At 34.9% G+C, this 18,373-nt stretch overlaps 1 protein-coding gene across 4 annotated transcripts in view; it reads right to left on the bottom strand.

Annotated features, from left to right (window-relative positions):
* Positions 1-1,645: 1,645 nt before the first annotated feature.
* Positions 1,646-18,373, bottom strand: part of CEP128 (centrosomal protein 128) — a 338,052-nt gene continuing 321,324 nt past the window's right edge. For all 4 annotated transcript variants that reach the window (XM_045562464.1, XM_045562473.1, XM_045562480.1 and 1 more), the window contains 2 exons: positions 9,474-9,582; positions 1,646-2,850 (listed from right to left, as the gene is read on the bottom strand). In XM_045562464.1, the coding sequence (XP_045418420.1) occupies positions 2,738-2,850; positions 9,474-9,582 (222 nt within the window). In that variant the 3' untranslated portion in view covers positions 1,646-2,737. The remainder of the gene's footprint in view (positions 2,851-9,473; positions 9,583-18,373) is intronic.

Below are 18,373 nucleotides of genomic sequence, written 5' to 3'. Positions count from 1 at the left end.
AGCTATAGATTTTATCTCTTTTTTAGTAAAAATATGTAGTTAAACTGTAACAATAAGAAGTAAAGCTAGAAGTTCTGGGAAACTGGGTGCATAAAATGTTATATAACCAATTGGTTTTCAACCTTCAAGTCAGACATTAGTCAAGGAAATAATATGACCTTAGCCAATGGGAAAAACATCCAGCCAGATTCCTCCCAGCTGTGTTTCTCCTGTCTGTGGCCTTCAGCAACTTCAATGGAAGTTTAGTGTGTTTAGGGAGAAAGATGGCCAGAAGAATCAAAATTATTAAACCAAAAAGGTCAGTCTTCAAATTAATCCTTGGACCAGGCTTATTGTAGAATAAGGTTTATCCTTTCCAATGCCCCAGTGCTACAAGCAATATGGTGGACTCAGATGGGGCAGATATCACACGTAATTGAAGCCATCCTGCCAAAGGGGTGAGTAAAGGAAAAGAAGTTGCTGGCTTTGAAATGTATAAATCAAACTATTAGTGTTTCCTTAGCATTCTTTTGGATTTCCAACTCAAGCTTATGGTAACTGCAAGAGATAGAAAAAATTCTCAGAGGAGACAGGTTCTTGGATTTAATTCCATATAAACAGAGGGCCAAGGAATTTTGACAAACTCGCTGCTCACAAAAAGTTGACTTTGCCTTTGAAGTTCTTGTGTGTTCCATATTTAAAGTCAGACACCTCCATTCATCCAATAGTAGCACAGGGCATTCAATAACATGATATAATGACTTTTTTTTTTCAAATTTAAAAACGTCTTTCACAAGAGTCGTCTCCATTCTATTATAAAATCACAAGCTAATATGTTTTCAAGGATTTTCTAAGTAAATAATTTCAGTTACCTTAAACTTTCAGATCTAACTGGCTTGGTTTAATTTTTTTTAATGACCACAGATGCACTAATAATGGTTTAGATCAATTCCTATTAAACAGAATGGGCTGAAGTCCCAACTAGTACATAAAGGGAAAAGCTATTTAACTTTTAACCCTAGGATTTAAGTAAAACCTGTTAATTTTCTCCCTTATTTTTTTTTTCTGTTATTTAGGTCCAAAGAGTAAAATATTATGATGTTGGTCAAAACACCCATGGAAATAATTTCTGAATACCCTAAATATTATCTTAGGATGATACAGGTTATATGGAACATGAGGATGGTGAGCTGCTCCTTCAAATGAGAGATTCCCACTAGAACCTCATAATGCTAATTAGCACATTACACAGCTTTGAGAGGGCCTTAAGTTAGATAAAAGAAAACCAAACCTGTTTAATGTTGTCTAATCCAGAATTTCTCCAGCTAGCCTGAACATATCACCTCTTTTTGCATGTAAGTCCTAAAGCCAAACAAACTTTGGGACATGCAAACCTGTTTTTATATCTCTTTTTTTTCTCCTCGCACAATGACTAGCATATATATACTAGGAACTCAAGAAAAAAGTGGGGGGAGTTGTAATGAATGAATGATAAAATGCATGGCTATACTCTCAGAGATCATATAGCTTGTGTTATGTAATTTTTTATATGAAACTCTTACCCCATGTGCTATGGTAAGAGTTGCATTTAAGTTCATGGAAACAGAATGCCATTTCTTCTTCTGTACCTTCAAATATGGCAAGTTAGGAAAACATATCTTGAGTGTAAATAGAAGCATCTTTATGAAACGTGAGAAATCTGACAAGCAAATATACTTTGACAAACACAAAATATAATGCCCTTTACAAAGGTATTGCTTTATTGTCCTTGTTTCTGTGCAGAATCTTCCCACAATGGCCCAGTAAGATTCAGTTCCTCGAAGTTTGCCATTCTTTAGCATTTAATATAAATCTTTCTCCATTGGTAGGTCAGCATGTAAAGGGAAGAATTCTCAAAAACACTTTGATGTCCAAAAAAGCTGGGATGCTAGAAGCAGACAGTACCAAATTATACGATAACTCTTGCAGAGTAAATCTCATGGACATAGGAGTTTGGTGCTGTGATTTTGGTTACAGTAAACCAAAGATGGTGCAGATTACGACTGAAGTCATCAAAGTGGGATATTTGGCCACCCAAAGATAAATAAATAAATTGTGCTATGAATTCTTTACAATGCGTTACAATTCAGATATCATTTATAAATTCTTTATGGCTATTAAAAATGGATGATTGGAAATAATTTTAAGTTACCGCATGTAGTAAAAGACTGCTGAGATGATGGATGTAACAATCCTGAGCATTTATAAAGTAGACTGTCTAGTATTATATATGCATATCTCCATGACATGTTATAACACATGATAATTTATTAGGGAGAATGCATTTATTAAAAATCAATTGTATATAAATGCTCCCTGAATCTAAAGTGCTGGCCACTTTTGCCTCGAGGGGATCTCATTTTCCTCCTTTTTTAGCCAGTAATTTTTGAAAGGCCTCAATTATAAATCCAAATTTTGGTCAGGAAAATGTGACTGACCATGCTTAAAAAGGAAATTGCAAAGTGAAAAATATCACTCTTTCTGTGCTCATATAAGTTGCCAATAAATTAGCTGCATGTCATTCAGAAGCTGATATTATTTGGATTGGTTTGACTCATATCATTTACAAAGACCACCGTATCGTCATTTTATTCAGTGCTTGGCAATACCGAAGAGCTGAAACTGCAGGTATGTCTGTTAGATAATCTGGGCCGAACCGCTGCAAGAACAGATGTTATTATTTGTAAAACACTCATGTAAAGTAACTAAGTTTGCTTTTTTAGCTCTCATATTCCTCATTTTTGGATTGTGGACTTGTTCCATTCATTGGTAAACTTGTGGCATCTTCCTTGATTGAAGCTGAATCTGGAGCAACAGTTCTTTTGGAAAATGCTGGCAAGGTGAGAGGAAAGAGAAAAATAAACCTAGGTGAATATAAAACCTGGGCTAACAAATTAATTTTGCAGAGGGTAGTTAATAAATCATGGTATTCGATTTAGTTTTCTATAATTAAACTTTACATGGACTAACAGACCTTCAATGTAAGAAGAAGCAAAATTATTTTATTACATTTCCAAAACCACATATTCATATAATTTAAAAGCTTTCTTTTTTTAATTTGAAGATTACCCAAGAATGGAAGGTGTGTGCTTTGCCAGAATACAATGATACAAACCACACACACACACACACACACACATATACGCACGCACACACGCATTTTAGAGGGAGAAATCTTAAGGGCCTGTTTGTCACATCCTCTAGTCTGCTGAGAATAAATCTGGAATCTGAGTTTCCTGTTTTCTACTACCTCTTCCCTGTCTTCTGAGCTCCAGACATCTATATCCAAATGTCCATGTGAAATCTTCCTTCCTGATTTTTACTCTCTGATGCCTGCTCATTCCTTAGTCTTCTCCTTATAGAAAATGATATATACATACCCATCTGCCCAGTTTCTCAAACCTTGATTTCCCCTCTTCCTTTGTTCTGCCTGATCCATCCACCCAATTTAAGAGTAAGCTCTGATAATTCTGCAGTCCAATTTCACCCGAGTCCTGATTCCCACCATCTTTGTTACTATCTTCCCAGCCCAGGTCACTGTTTTCTCGCTTTCTGTTTTTCATCTTGCTCCCTTATAATGCTTTTTCCACACCACAACTAGAATTTTCTTTCTAAACAGTAATCAGATTGTCACTCTCCTGCATAACTCAGAATACCATCCAAGCACATCTGACTATGGCGACACTCTTGTTCATTCACTTGCTCACTCGCTCTGCAGCCACCTCTCTAGCCGATGATGTCCCTCTCCTTTGGAGCTTTTGTACTTTCTGCTTCCACTGTCAGGAAGACTCTTCCTATCCAATTTTGACTCAGCTGGTTCTTCTTGCTATTCAGGTTTCGGCTGAGTTGTCACCTCTCAGACAGGCATCCCCTGATCGTCAGTCTACAGGAGTGGTCCTGTGCCAGTACCTTCTATCATTCACCTTTATAGCACCAATTTGCCACTTGAAAGTGTGTGTTTACTTGCTCACTACCTGTTTTTCCATAAGACGAGGTGACCTTGCCTGTCTTGTTCACTATTGTCTCCTCCAGAACTGAACACAGAGCAGGGTGCATGGCTTCTTACTAAATATTGGTTGAACAAGTTAAAAGATAGTCAACTGAGAATTTTATAGCTGCCTTCTTGAGAGCATCTAGAGAGCACCTTGTTAAACTGCAATAATCAGAACTCAATTATTTAACAGTATATGGCACCGAATTGATCGGTGAAAAATACCTGAAATGTAGTCACTGTGCTTTCAAGGAATTAAATTCTTTAATGGACAAGAAACAACTTTCTTGCCTAATCAGTGCCCTGATGTTTTTATTGCCATTACTCTTTGGCATTTTATCCTACAAGTTTGAGAACAGACTACATATGAAGTGTCTATTCACAGTTAGCCAGGTGGACCTTGGAGTATAACATGGAAGTGGAAATAGTATGCTGTTCTTGCTGTGGATAAATTATTTTTCACCCAAGGAACTTAAACTCCCATTAGAGGTACCCCAAAACACAAATTGAGAATACTAACTTTTCTTTTTATAGCAATGTAAACTGAGGTAAGGAAGTAAAATAGTTTCTTTTAAGCAACTTTTATTAATTTGCTTTCCTAAGAATATCAAGTTAAAATAATATGTAAGATTCCTTTCCAACTTCTACAATAATCCTTAGATAACATTATTTTCCCACGAAAAATCACAGTCCTTCCTTTTTGGGCTTATTTATTTTAATAAACATTTTTTTAGAACTGTTTTAGATTTACAGAAAATTTGCAGTCTGCATTTATTTTTAAAATTTGGTTTGGAGACACCAACTCCACAAAGATTAAGCATTTTAGTCTCAAAGGACCAGAGATTTCTAGAAGTCATCATATTACTCCAGACTTCACTCAAGGCTGGTCCTGTCCCAGCCCCAGGAGTGATGGCCCTGTCCTGGAGTTGTGTTCCTTCAGTCTAAAAGGAGCTATACATGGAGACTAGTGGTCAGTTGCTACTTATAAAAAACAAAAATGACAGTTTCAAAAGCTGACATTATGCGTCTCTCTTACTAAGCCCCCACTGTCTACAGGCTGAAGGTAATGGAATCCAAGTCTTCTAAAAGAGTGTCCTGACTCACGGCCATAGCTTCTAGCCAGCCAGGATAAATTTGGTAGTGATCACGGTTTTAAATAATGGATTTCTGTGTTCCTATTTCCAATGGTAATATAAGCTTACAATTTATACATTTCTTCCCTTCTTCCTGGCAGAAGGAATCTACCTTTTCTTGAATTGACCTGAACTACACAAAGCTGACATAAATTACTTCTTAAAACAAACTTTCATTAATGCTGGATCATTTCAGAGACCACAAATTATGCAGTATTTTCCCATTTCCTTTGTTTTTTCCATGGTTAGTGATTCTATGCTTTAGTTTGGTCACAGTTTGACAGGGCATCTAAGTCAGCAGAATGAATGCCTTAGCATCTACAGCTTAGACGAAAGGCCTCATTCAGTACAAATTCCAACTAGAGGAAGAAGTTGCCTGTTCTGTGATCCCAGAAACTCATGTCTGCCTAAGGACCTATGGTTATCCACTCTCCAAGTCCCTATACAGGCCTAAATCGCCCTAAACTCCAAACCCCAGTTTCATGTTTCATTCAGAAATTAACAAGAAAACTGGGAAATTGCTGGTCTGAGATAAAAGCTGGGGTTTTATTAGTAGCATTTATCTTCATAAGAAACATTTTTAGCCAAAGTGTATGTATACATATCAAACAGTACCAGAGAGTTACACAGAATAACAGGAGTCTCTTGCCCCACTCCTCCAAATCCCATAATCCTACTCTCCAAAAGAGAGTCACAATCAACTCTTTCAGCTTTATTTTCTGTATTTATTTCATTTATGTAAAAAAGCCTATATTGCTATTTTCTGATTTATCATTTTTAGACATTATCCACACCCACCCACTCCTCTTCACCTCATCCTCCCAATATAGTTACTTCTGAACTTTTAGTTATGTCAGTAGTGAGTGTATATTATTATGACCATGTAAATATGGCTCACACAAACCTAATAGGTACACTATGACAATGTTTCTTTTTTTGTTTGCTTTTTCCCCTGGGCTTATTAATTGACCATTTTCTTAATTTTTTAATTTTTTTGTTTGCTCTTTCTCTGTGACAATCTTAATCGTTTCTTATTACTCAATTAGATCTGCCATATGTCTATTAGTGGTCTTTTTTTTGGTAGGTGCTTAATTGTATCAAATAATCTATGAGTTTTTTGTTTGTTTCCTAAAGATTTTCTCAAAGAATCTCTCTCCATTCTTTCTTTAGCATGGGAGAAGTGAAGAACATGAATGTCCAGATTAAAAAGGCCCACCCAACAAGTAGCTAGAAAAATACATAAAACAAGACTCACAATATCTCAGACTCATTGACGTTAAAGAGAAGACCCTAAAAGTTCCCAGGGCCACGGGTAGGAAGGGTGTGGTAGGGTAAAGAGTGGGTGGAGAGGATGATTTCAAAGGAATGAGAGTCTGAACCTATCTACCTATGATTTTTCAACAACCACATTGGATTTTGAAGGATAATTGTTCAAAGGCTTCAGAAGGAAACTCATTTTCAACTTAGAATTTTATAGCCAGCCAAAGTCTCAGTCAAGTGTGAATGGAAAAAGTCTATTTTTAGAAATATAAAGACTGAAAATATTTGCCTCCCTTTCTTTGATGTGCTCATACAAAGGAATGAAGTGAAATAAGAAAGAGGAAGGTACAGGATCTGGGAAACATGAGTTATCAACACAGGCAGAGGGTGGAAAAGAATCGCAGGATGACAGCCCTGCAGTAGGAACTTGTTGGATGGGCACTTTTAATCTGGCCACTCCTGGCCACCTGTTCTACTTGTTCCCTCATTCCAAGACTCATTAATCCAGTATTGTCCCTGCTGAATTGATTTTCTAAAAATCTTATCTTTTCTCTCTATTGTCCCATTCTTTTTCTTTTCCTTCTCCTCTCTTTCTAGATTTTCAACTTTGTTTTCCAGCTTTCTGGTTTTCTTTTTTCTTTATGGCAATCATATTTTAAAATTCTGAAGCCTCTTATTTTGTGTTCCCTTTTCATGGTATCTTGCTCTTATTAAAGTTAATGGACATACTATTTTCTCTTATCTCTCTGAGGGTATTAATAATTTTTTTTAAAACATCTTCTGTTCCCTGTATTATCCATTTGCTATAGGTTCTGTTTTTCTCTTTGTTGGTCCCAACATCTCTCTTTTTTTTTAATTTTGGAAGTTTAAAGGGAGATTAAAGAGAGATAACGGGGCAATTTCTGTAAGTAAGCTGAAATTATGCTACAAAAATGAAGAAGTATTCAGGGCGATCCTAATTTTTCCCACTTCTAATATACTCCATTATTAAAAACATATTGGAAATTCAAGGCTCATCAGAAAAGCAAATAAGAATAAATATGACTTTTAGAAATGAGTTTAATTACTTAAAAAGTAATTAATGATAGGGTAGCTATGACTAAATTTTAAAAAGTATCTTGAAAATACGGGGATAGGCCTAGGAGGAAAATTATAAAATAGATTTGTGAACAAGAAGAATGGTAAAACATAAGGCTATGAATTAATCAATAAATTAAGTAAATGACTAATAAACAGTTTTATTGTTAAGCTAAATTTTTCAGTCAGATTTTACAATATAAACTATGGTGTTTTCTTGTTCAAAATATCCCAATGATATTTTTTCCTATTCTTATTTAACTTTATTTCCTTTTGAGCCAGTGTATTTACATAGAAACCTATGGCTGCCTGTGAGAAATATTTCTTAATTAATGATCACAGCTGGTCATGAAATGCTACAGTAGAAAGCTAACTATTGTTTCTTTTGCTGTTTATCATAATACTAAATAAAATTCCAAAAATCTTGATGTTTTCCATTTAATGCCTTCAAACCACTTCCTTCTAGATGCCCTTCTAGGGAGCCTATGAAAGTCATAATGGCAAAATTAAATCGCAGTAGAACAAAGACCTCCGTTCTCCAGGCTCTTGAATGTCTTATTGAGTGGGATACTCTGATATTTGATGGTGCTTAGTCCTTCACCCTTCTCCATGTTTGTTTATACATTAAACAGACCTGGGGAAATTTTTCCATTGCTTAACACGAGTGACAAAAAAAATTGGCCTATGTATATATTCGATTCTGAGGTGCCATAACCAACTTGAGATGTGACCCATATTGAAGGGTACCTGCCAGATTAGAATAGCAGAGGGTTTATACAGATACAAAATCACTTGGTAAAACGATTAAGACAGGAAAGAGAAAATGCTTAGCATTTGGAACAAAATAATCATGAAATAATAAAAACCAAACCATTTATCAGAAACTGATAAATATTTATTCAATGAATCCATGAATATAAATCAGCAAAAATGGGACTTATCACCTTTGGATTTGACCTAGTTCCTTGTTGCTCATTTTGGTATTTTATTTTATACCAATCTAGCTATTTTAAATGACAGAATTATCAAATTTAATGTATAACCCTCCGGGCCCATGGCAAACTGAAGAGCTAAATTATCATCTAAATAAGAATCCATTAAGTAACATTTGACTCCCAATAGTTTAGATAAAAGTGGACTTAAAAAAACTCATACATGCATTCATCTAATATTATTTGAATATTAATTGAGTATTTACTATGTGCCCAGTACTATGTAGAGTATCAAGGACACAGTGGTGAACATAACAGGCATTGCTCCTATCCTCATGGAGTTGACTCTTTGGTGGAGAGAAGAATTAGGGAACAAAAAGCCACTCAAATAACAAATAACTCTATAATTATTATTCTGAAGAAGGTTTCAAAGGAAACTTGTACAGCACATTGTGGGTACTCATAACAGAGACCACATTTAAACCTGGATGTTCTGAAGCTTCTGTAAGTATATAACACAGAAGCTGAAATGTGAAGAACAAATACAGAGGGAAGAAGAGGGGACAGATGATGGGGGATGGCACCCTGGGCCGATGGACCCACACCTTGTTGATACTGTTGATGACATCTCAGCAAGAGTTACAGAGTATTCACAGAGTGAAATCTAGCAAGGATGCTTATTCTTTGTACAAGATTACATATTTCTGAACAGTTATATGCAAAGATTTTCTGCGTTTGGATGACTCAAATTTTATTATAACTTCCTTTACTCACTCATCCATAGTTAAAATTAAAAATTTGCTTAATTAAGATTTTCACCTTGAGTGATGTATTGTAAGTTTTTCTGAGAAGTATAAGGTCTAAAAAAACAGGTCCCTGATAGTTTTTAGTAAATTACATAATATTATAAATATACTTAGGCATTATTTGTATGATTCATAGTAAGAGTTTTCTCAACTTATGACCATTACTATCACGTCACTGGCCCTAAACTTTCACTTTTCTGTGCGCTGTATTTTCTTAAATCCAATTTAAAAACTGGTAGAGGACTTCATTACTTACAGTTCAAGTGTGAATATCGTGGACTAGACAGGAAGCGACTACGGTCCTGCCAAGAGGGTGAGAGATCTAACTCACGAGTGTAGGAACCATCCGCAAAGGTTCTGTCATCCTAAGGAAGAAAGCAGAGCATTTCAGGTCAATGACTGTAAAATGTTAAGGACTGAGACTCATTTACCTGTGCTGAAACTGAAATTAAATCTTAATATACAAGCTATGTTATACATGCACAATTTAATACAATTATAATCTTTGTGAAAAATAAAATATGTGCATACTAAAGACTACATGAAAAAGAAAGAAATCACCCGTTGCCATAGCAGCATGACATATTTCTTTCCAGTCTTTTCCCCCTCTTTAGATAGGATTTATCAACATAGTTATAAAACTTTGTGTTCTTCATTTATTTACATTTGTACTATAAACATTTTGAAGTCATTAAATTATCCTAATCTCTACTTTATGGGTTCCTCATATACTATAGTGCAGCGCTCCCCAACCTCTTTGGCACCAGGGACCGGTTTGGCTTCATGGAAGACAATTTTTCCACAGACAGTAGGGGGCGGTGGGAAGGCGGAGCTCAGGCGGTGATGAAGGAATGGGGAGCGGCTATAAACACAGATGAAGCTTTGCTTGCCTGCTGGTTACCTCCTGCTGTGCCCCCCTCCCTCCCCATCCTAAGTTTCATGGAAGACAATTTTTCTACAGACGAGGAGTGTAGGGTAGGGGGGCACGGGGGTGGCGGTGGAGCTCTGTAGCCGAGCCCCTAACAGGTCACGGACTGGTAGCGGTCCACGGCCTGGAGGGCTGGGGACCACAGCAGTGGATATACTACACTTTACTCTGCCATTATTTTACTTAGCATTTAGGTGGTTTCTAGTGTTTTATTGCTATAAATAACACTATGAGAAATACCTTTAAATATATAACCTTTTCCATATTTAGGATTATTCCTTTGACAAATTCTTTGGTAGAAATACCGGGTCAATAAAAACAATTTGATGTTTTAAATACATTTAGCAAGACTGCTTTCCATAATGATTATATTAATCCTCCTACCCACTTAAGAAATATTTAATACAAAAACAAAAATGAACATCAAAAAGTCTTCTCAAATCTCACCAAATCTTAGCTGAAAATGAGAATTATAACTTTAAATGATTTAACTAAATAGATTAAAAATAGGTTCTTTAATATACTTTTCTCTGATAAACAGTAAAAATGCAATTTTTTTTCTCATGAATGTTGTGTAATTATTTATTATACTTCTTTTTTTCCTTCTTTCATTCATTCATTCAACAATAACTTGTTGGACACCTACTATGTGCTGGGAAAAAAGCAAACAAGACATTGGGGTATATATATGATCAGGAAACCTTAGGGCTTCCAGAACAGAAAGGCATTAAACAAACAAACTGTACAATACATGAGATAATTAAAAACTATAATAAGTGCCATAAGAACAGAAAGTAACAGGAAGAACCAAAGTTAGATTTTGGGACTGGAGAAGACCATTGTGGGAAGTGATATTTAAGGCAATATTTGAATGCTGAGTATGAATCCATGAATGAGCCAGGTGAAAACTTATGGGTGGAGTATGGAAAAGTGGAAGGGTGATGAGAAAGGAGACAGAGGGCAGCCAGGCAATGATGGCACAGATGAGTGGTGTGTGCTTATAGTTCTAGCTACTCGGGAAACTGAAGTAGGGGAGAATCACTTGAGCACAGAAATTTGAGGTGTTACAGTGAGCTATGATCTGGCCATTGCACTCTAGCCTGGAGACAGAGGTAGACTCTATCTCTTTAAAAAAAAAAAAAAAAAAGGCCAAAAAAAGCTTGTATGTATTTGTACAGGCATAATCCTCAGATGGTTCAAGATCAGCATTGATGTACCAAAAGGGAAGTTAGGTAGATTTAAGATGAAGACCCTGCAGTTTTTAACCCAGTGGTTTTTAATTCTCTCCAATTATGGGGAGTTCATAAGAAACTTGAAGTCACTCACTGTAGGATCTCTGAAAGGAAAGGATATACATGTGTCCCAAGTGTACTCCAATGACTTCTTTAGAATGAGCTGACGTGGCAACTAGAGGCAGGTGAGCTGGCTGTTGTAGCTCAGATGTGACATACTAAAGGCCAGGGTAGAGACGGAAGATGCATAAATGAAAGAAGGGATATGCCCTCAATCAGTGCTAGAAATTTCCACTGATTCATGGTTACCACATGAAGGATGAAAAAGAAAAGCATAATGAATGGTTTCCCACTAAAAGATGCTTTAGTGGGCAGTAAGAGAAAGAAAAAAATAAAGGAAAACAAACACACATTTTGCCCACTGACACCTGAACTGAGGTGAGAGGACAGGAGGAGAGATGTAGGTTTGGGCACCTTGTTGGAACAGATGGTGTGATGATGGCTTCAAAATGTGCCTACCAGAGGAAGGATGAAGTACACAGAAATATTTGAATACTATTCATTCTTCTTAAAAGGCATGATTTTAAATTTCTACAACAAAATCAATTGGCATCAAAGCAGAAGTTATATCTTTTCTGTTTACAGAAAAAAATTATATTTTTTGGGATAAAACCAGCCTTTTCACATATGACAGTCAAAATATGGCACTGATATTTCATTCTTAGCAAATTTGGAAAATACAAGAAAAATTCAGAAGAAAATAAATCACCCAACAAATTAAAATAAAAATTTATTAGTGTATAATAATTTAAGAGTACACTTTCCAGTTCTTATTTATAAATATCTTTTTATACTGAGATTACCACTTGTTGCCAATTTTGTTTCCAACTTGTTTTATGTAACGTTATGTATCAAATTTTCTCTATCATTATCATTACAGTTATATCATAATTTATCTTATTAATCTCCTATTGTTGGAAATTTAAGGTTGATTTGTTTTTTCTATTATAAATGATCATCTGATAAACATGTTGGTATAAAAAGCTTTGTCCATATTTTTATTTTATTTATCTAATATAAATTTCTAGAAGTAGAATTACTGGATAACACTAAGGTTGTCCATTTATATCAATTTTATCTAGGTTGTCCAATTTATTGGTAGAGTTGTTCATAATATTCCCTAATTATCCTTCTAATGTCATTAGGAGTTCTAGTAATGTTCCTCTTTTATTCCTAATATTGACCATTAGCTTCTTTTTTCCCTAACTGGTCTGGCTAGAGGTTTTTAAATTTCATTAATTTTTTCAATGAGCCCAATTTTGGTTTATTTTTCTTATTTTTCCACTTTTTATTTCATTGATTTCTGATCTTTACTATTTCCTTGTTTTCACTTACTTTGACTTTAATTTGCTCCTTGTTTTCTAGTTTCTTATAATGGAAGATTATATTATTGATTAGATCTTTCTTCTTTAATAATACACACATTTAATGTTACAGATTTCCCTCCAAGCACTTTTTAGTTGATCTCACAAAATTTAATAAATTGTACTTTTATTTTCATATAGCTAAAATATTCTCTAATTTTCCTTTTGATTTCTTCCTTGACCTATCCATGGATTATTAAGAAGTGTGTTGTTTAATTTCTGAATACGTAGGAACTTCCCAGGCATCTTTCTGCTATTGATTTCTAGTTTCATTCTGTTGTGGGTAAACAACATATTTTGCATAATTTCAAGCATCTTAAATTTATTGAGATTTGTTTTATCACCCAGAATATAGGTTATCTTGGAAAATGTCCAATGTGCACTTGAAAAATATCTGTAATTAGCTGTTGTTGGGGGGAAGTATTCTATAAGTGCCAGTTAGGTTTAGTTGGTTGGTAGCATTGTTCAAGACTTCTGTATCTTTACTGATTTCTGACTACTGTTTTATCAAATACTGAGAAAGGAATATTGATATCTCCAACTATAATTATGGATTTGTCTCATTTTCCTTACAGTTCTATCATATATTTGCTTTACATATTTTGATACTTTGTTTACAGGTGAATATACATTTAGGGCTATTATCCCTTCTCTTTACAATTGCTGACTTACTTCTCACTCAACCACTTTCATTTTGTTTTTTCATATATGAAAAATGAGGAGGTTGAGCTCTGATATGTCTTGAAGTTGTAACATTTTATAAGTCTTTAAAAAAACTGTCAGAATCCCCCATATTAACTTGAAATAGAACTAGCAAAATTAATCTTAAAAGACTACCCTAAACGAAAACAATTCCATCATCTCTTTGAATAATCAATATAACAAAATATGAAAAAAATACTTTCCTCTCTTCCAATTCTGTATTGATATTTAATTTGTGGAATTTCTATATAAGTAAATTTTACAAAGTGACCATAAAATGAGTGTTTCTAATTCCTACCTATCTTTGAATCAAATACTTAAGTATTAAAAATAAAATATTTGTTAAAAAGGAAGTTTCTTTGCAATTTTAATAATCCCAGCTTTTGCTTTTTAGCATATCCTTAGCACAAGGGCCTATTTTCATTGCCATCTTAAGTCTCAACTAGATAGTTAGCCAGAATTCTCTGCAAAAATTCCATTGGGTGAAGGGACTTGCATTTTCTAATATTTTCCCTGGGCTTCTTCCACTTCTTTTTCATAACCCACATTGTAATTGGTTTCTGAAAAGCTGTTCCAATCTAACTAAACTTCTTTGCTAAACTGATCTCTAGTGATTAATATTTAATGATGCCCACCAAGCATTTTTCTCTCAGGAATATTAGAAGTTCAAAGTTTATTAGACAAATGATACATTTAATCTTTTTAAGTTTTAATTTATCCAACCATTCCCCTGGAGAGAAGGAAGAAACATATATGTATTTCTGAATCTGTGGCAGAACGTTTTTTCTGAATTTGTCTCTAACCTAACAATGCACTGTCCCTTCATTTCTGCCCCACTTTTAACTCCCAATTCTCCACCAGTGCTCCAGAAAGCTTCATCTCTTCCTTAGTAAACTTTATTTCTATTTGAAAGTCAATTGGGGCAATTTTAAATTTTAATTTCCAAGAGGGTGAGGTTTTGATTGTTTCTATCTATTCTTTTTTCCATCTACCCATCCAAATATTCCACAATTTAGCATAGTCCCACCTTCACTAAGGAACTCATATATGATCATTTCTGGACAAAAGTGCTTGACATAGAAATTAAAATTTGCTATGGTGGAAGCTGGGAAAGAGAAGACTGCTACTCTTATATTCTCGGTTTCTTCATGTAAAAAAATTAGGGGGCTGGACCAGATCAACTCTAAGTCCTCTTAGAACTAACATTTTATGATTCTAATCCATCTGGATAGAACCAGTGAACAACCTGTCCTTTTAACTATGCAAATTATTGTTACCATAGGAAATCCAAATTGATACAATGATACTACAGGGTGTCCCAAAATTTAGGAAAAATTTTGTAAAATTTTGTAATGGATATTTTATAAATAAAGGTACATTTATAATAGCTACAATTTTCCATTTTCCCTATGTATGGTGACTTTGGGGACACCTTATATAATACTCATTTACCAGATTAACAGACTAATGAAAATACAGTGGTAGATAAGGCCATTTGAAGCTGTTTGAGCAGTTTTTCTAATGCTTATCTCATTGATATTTTATTGTGATAATTTACCCTTATCTCATTGATATTTTATTGTATAAAATTTTATATTTCTAGGGAATCACTAATGAAAAAGATTTTACTCAGTTTTTTTTTTTTTTACCTACTTCACACTGGGCTTCACATGACTTTAAGCCATTTTCCGAAGCCAAATCTAATCACAGTGGATAAAAATTTACCATAAAAAAGCATACTGAAAAGACTGTACCACTGATTTAAGAAATAAAGGCAAAGATGCAAAGATGTGCCTTATTGGAATCTGTGCTTATTCTCTTAAAGCAACTATTTTAAAGGAAACAATCATTGTTTGAAACAATATATTATGGCATGTTCATTAAAAACTAATAACAAATTTAACTGGTATTTCTTATGTTTTTAGTACCTAGTTTTGAATCTGAGATTATTAAAAATGGCCCATATAGGTGAATTTCTTCACAATCTTTCTTAATATTCTTGTTGAGTAAATTATTTGGAAGGGTGAAAGCATGTGGCTTTGTTAAGGGATCTAGGTTTGGTAGAGTGAGGCTCTCATAAGTTAAAATATTAATATGCTCATCTATGTATTCATGTTGATTCCTGAATAAGCACTTTTGATTCATTATAATTTTCAGATTTTATAACAAAGAAAACATTCCAATTCAATTGGCAACCTTCTGTCTAACTTTTAAAGAGCAAGATGAAATCAACTAGTTAAGTATTATAGCTAGCAGGTTAGTCTTGATCACTTCAAAAGAATAAAAATCTCTTCAGATTTCAGCACAGTTTGACTGCCTACAAGGTTTTGGATATGTCATATAAGCATTACTGGAAAAATAGCAATTAAATTTCTGTTAGAATTTCAGAAGGGCTGAAACTAAAAAAAAAAATTTTTTTAAGTTTTTTAAATCACCAATTTAACATACATTGTACACTCAACATGAGTTGGATAGCGCCTGCATTCAAAGGTTACACAATCCAGTAGAACAGCATTTCCCAGACTTCAAGGTTCACTCATAGTTATACTATCATTTTCTTTCATGTTTATTTAAAAATTAACCTTGTAGTCAATTTCCATAGAGGAGAGCCTTAAAGGATGGCAGATTGGTTGGGACTGACAGAAGCACAGAGCTGTATTTGCACGGCAGTTTACACATGATTCCTTAACAAAGCATGGGGAAGACTGGTTATAAATGAGATACTTGGGGTATTGTAGGGTTAAAGCTCTCTCAAATTCCCCCATGGTTGCCACTACTATTCCCAAGCAATATCTGTGATATCACATGAATAACACACGAGTGATATATCTTTACAGTCATTAAAATAAAGATGTTTAGGCATCACCTACAATCTTGAGTTGCACCAGGAATTATGCATAGCATGCTTCAGAAGCTACTGTTGTAGAAGATTTAAGATATGTACAGAAATAGCTGACTTGAGAGAGAATGTGCTAACAGCCATTAATTGCTGTGAGCCAGATATAAACAAATCACAGAGATTCAATGAGGGAGAAATGACTACCAGGAGCAAAACATGTACTTATATCACACACATGCTTACACTGAACAAATATGACAAAGAGCTTTGGCAAACTCTGCTTTCCATAAACTCTGCTGAAAGCCATTATCAATACTTCCTTACCTCCTTCATCTTATCCTGTAAAACATCTGCTTCTTTAAAAAGAAATTGCATACTAACTCTCCAACTAGATGTTAAAAATCATGACTTTCCTTTCAGGGGAGGAAGGATGGAGAAAAAAACATGCCTTCTGTGATTTTCACCAAAAAATTCCAATTTTAATTAAAACCATATATTTAGCATGGGTAAAGGTAACAAATGGGGATTTCTTGGACTACACCATGCTCCTCTGTGAATTCAGATTAGCAATGCTGTGTTACTGGCTGACTTTTGAACATTCTGTTCTATTTGAAACAGCTGGGACAGCAAGGAAGACTATGTCCTGCAGAAACCCATTTAGGCCTGATGAAAGAGAGGCCATGAAATGCTTCTGTTGTCTACCAAGACAGAGAAAATGTGTTCGATTCAGCTTTGAATTCTAAATATAAATTTTGAGATCAGGCTTTGTCCAGTCAGCTTGGTCAACTTAATACAATATTACATTATGCTCTCACAACTGTGGACGTTGGTCCTGCTCAAAATCTTGACAGGTTTCTAGAAATCTGATCATTTTTGTCTTGGTGATTGCCATGGGAATAAACAACAGAAGATCAGCGCTAGCCTTGGACTGACTGAAAAAGAACCTGACTTGCTGACTTGCTGCTAACCCTTGCCTCCACCAGCAGTGTGGTTATGTTGGATGTTTCCCTGCCTTCTTACAACAGCAAAAACATGAGAGAAGCCAGTTGCCAACGTGGTTCTGCTATGCCAACAGTTATTTGTCTGTCAACAGTAATACAGTCAGAGCTCTATAACTGAAATGCTAATAGAGATCCTCTTCCAAGCTGAGATGTGGATAAAACACTTCCTTGTACCTTGTCATAACAAACTTCTTTTCAAAAGATTCTTGAGCAATGTTCTTTCCATTGAACCCCTAATGTGGTTTACTGGGACCCCCTTTATAGCATTTATCCCTTTCTCCTTTGCGTTACAGTTGTTTGTGTGAGGAGTTTAAATTCCTAAGGGTCGGTAATGGTTTTTCTTATTATGCCATTATCTTGAGCCCCTAGCACAGTATGCTTTGTTTATAGTAGAAACCCAATAAATGTTTGTTGAATGTTGTGTTTAGAAAACCAACAACAACAAACATGAATATCTTCCAATTACAAGAGAAGTTCCAAAATGTCAGCGATCTTCGTTTTGTTCACTGATTCGAGTCCCATGCACCTAGAAAGTTCCTGGCTCATAGCTGGCACTTAATAAATATTTGTTGAATGAATGAATAAGCATTACGACTTTCCAAAGAGCTTGGACAGTATATATTTGACTGGTAAATAAAGAAAAGGAAACATGTCATACAACGTGTAAGGGAAGAAAAAGTAGATATCTAATTCCTCTTTTCTCTAGACCAGGGGTGGGAAAACTTTTTCTAGGAGGCCATAGAGTAAATATTTTAAAGTTTCGTGGGCCAAATGGTTTTTATTGCAACTACTCAACTCTACCATTGAGTGTAGATGCAGCCACAGATAACAGGTGAATAAATGAGTGTGGCTGTATTCCAATAAAGCTTTATTTACAAAAATAGTTGGCAGACAAGATTTGGTCTATGAGCAGTTTGCCGACTTCTGCTCTAACAACTGTGCAAGAATTATCTGCTAGAATTGAGATGACTAGGTAACTGTTCCTTCCTTGAAGGCCATGCTTTCTGCATCTTCATACGTCTCCCAGCAG

Source organism: Lemur catta, chromosome 1, assembly GCF_020740605.2.
Source record: "Lemur catta isolate mLemCat1 chromosome 1, mLemCat1.pri, whole genome shotgun sequence".
Classification (NCBI taxonomy): Eukaryota; Metazoa; Chordata; class Mammalia; order Primates; family Lemuridae; genus Lemur; species Lemur catta.
Note: the sequence above shows the minus strand (reverse complement) of the source record. Positions and strands in the feature narration are given on the sequence as shown.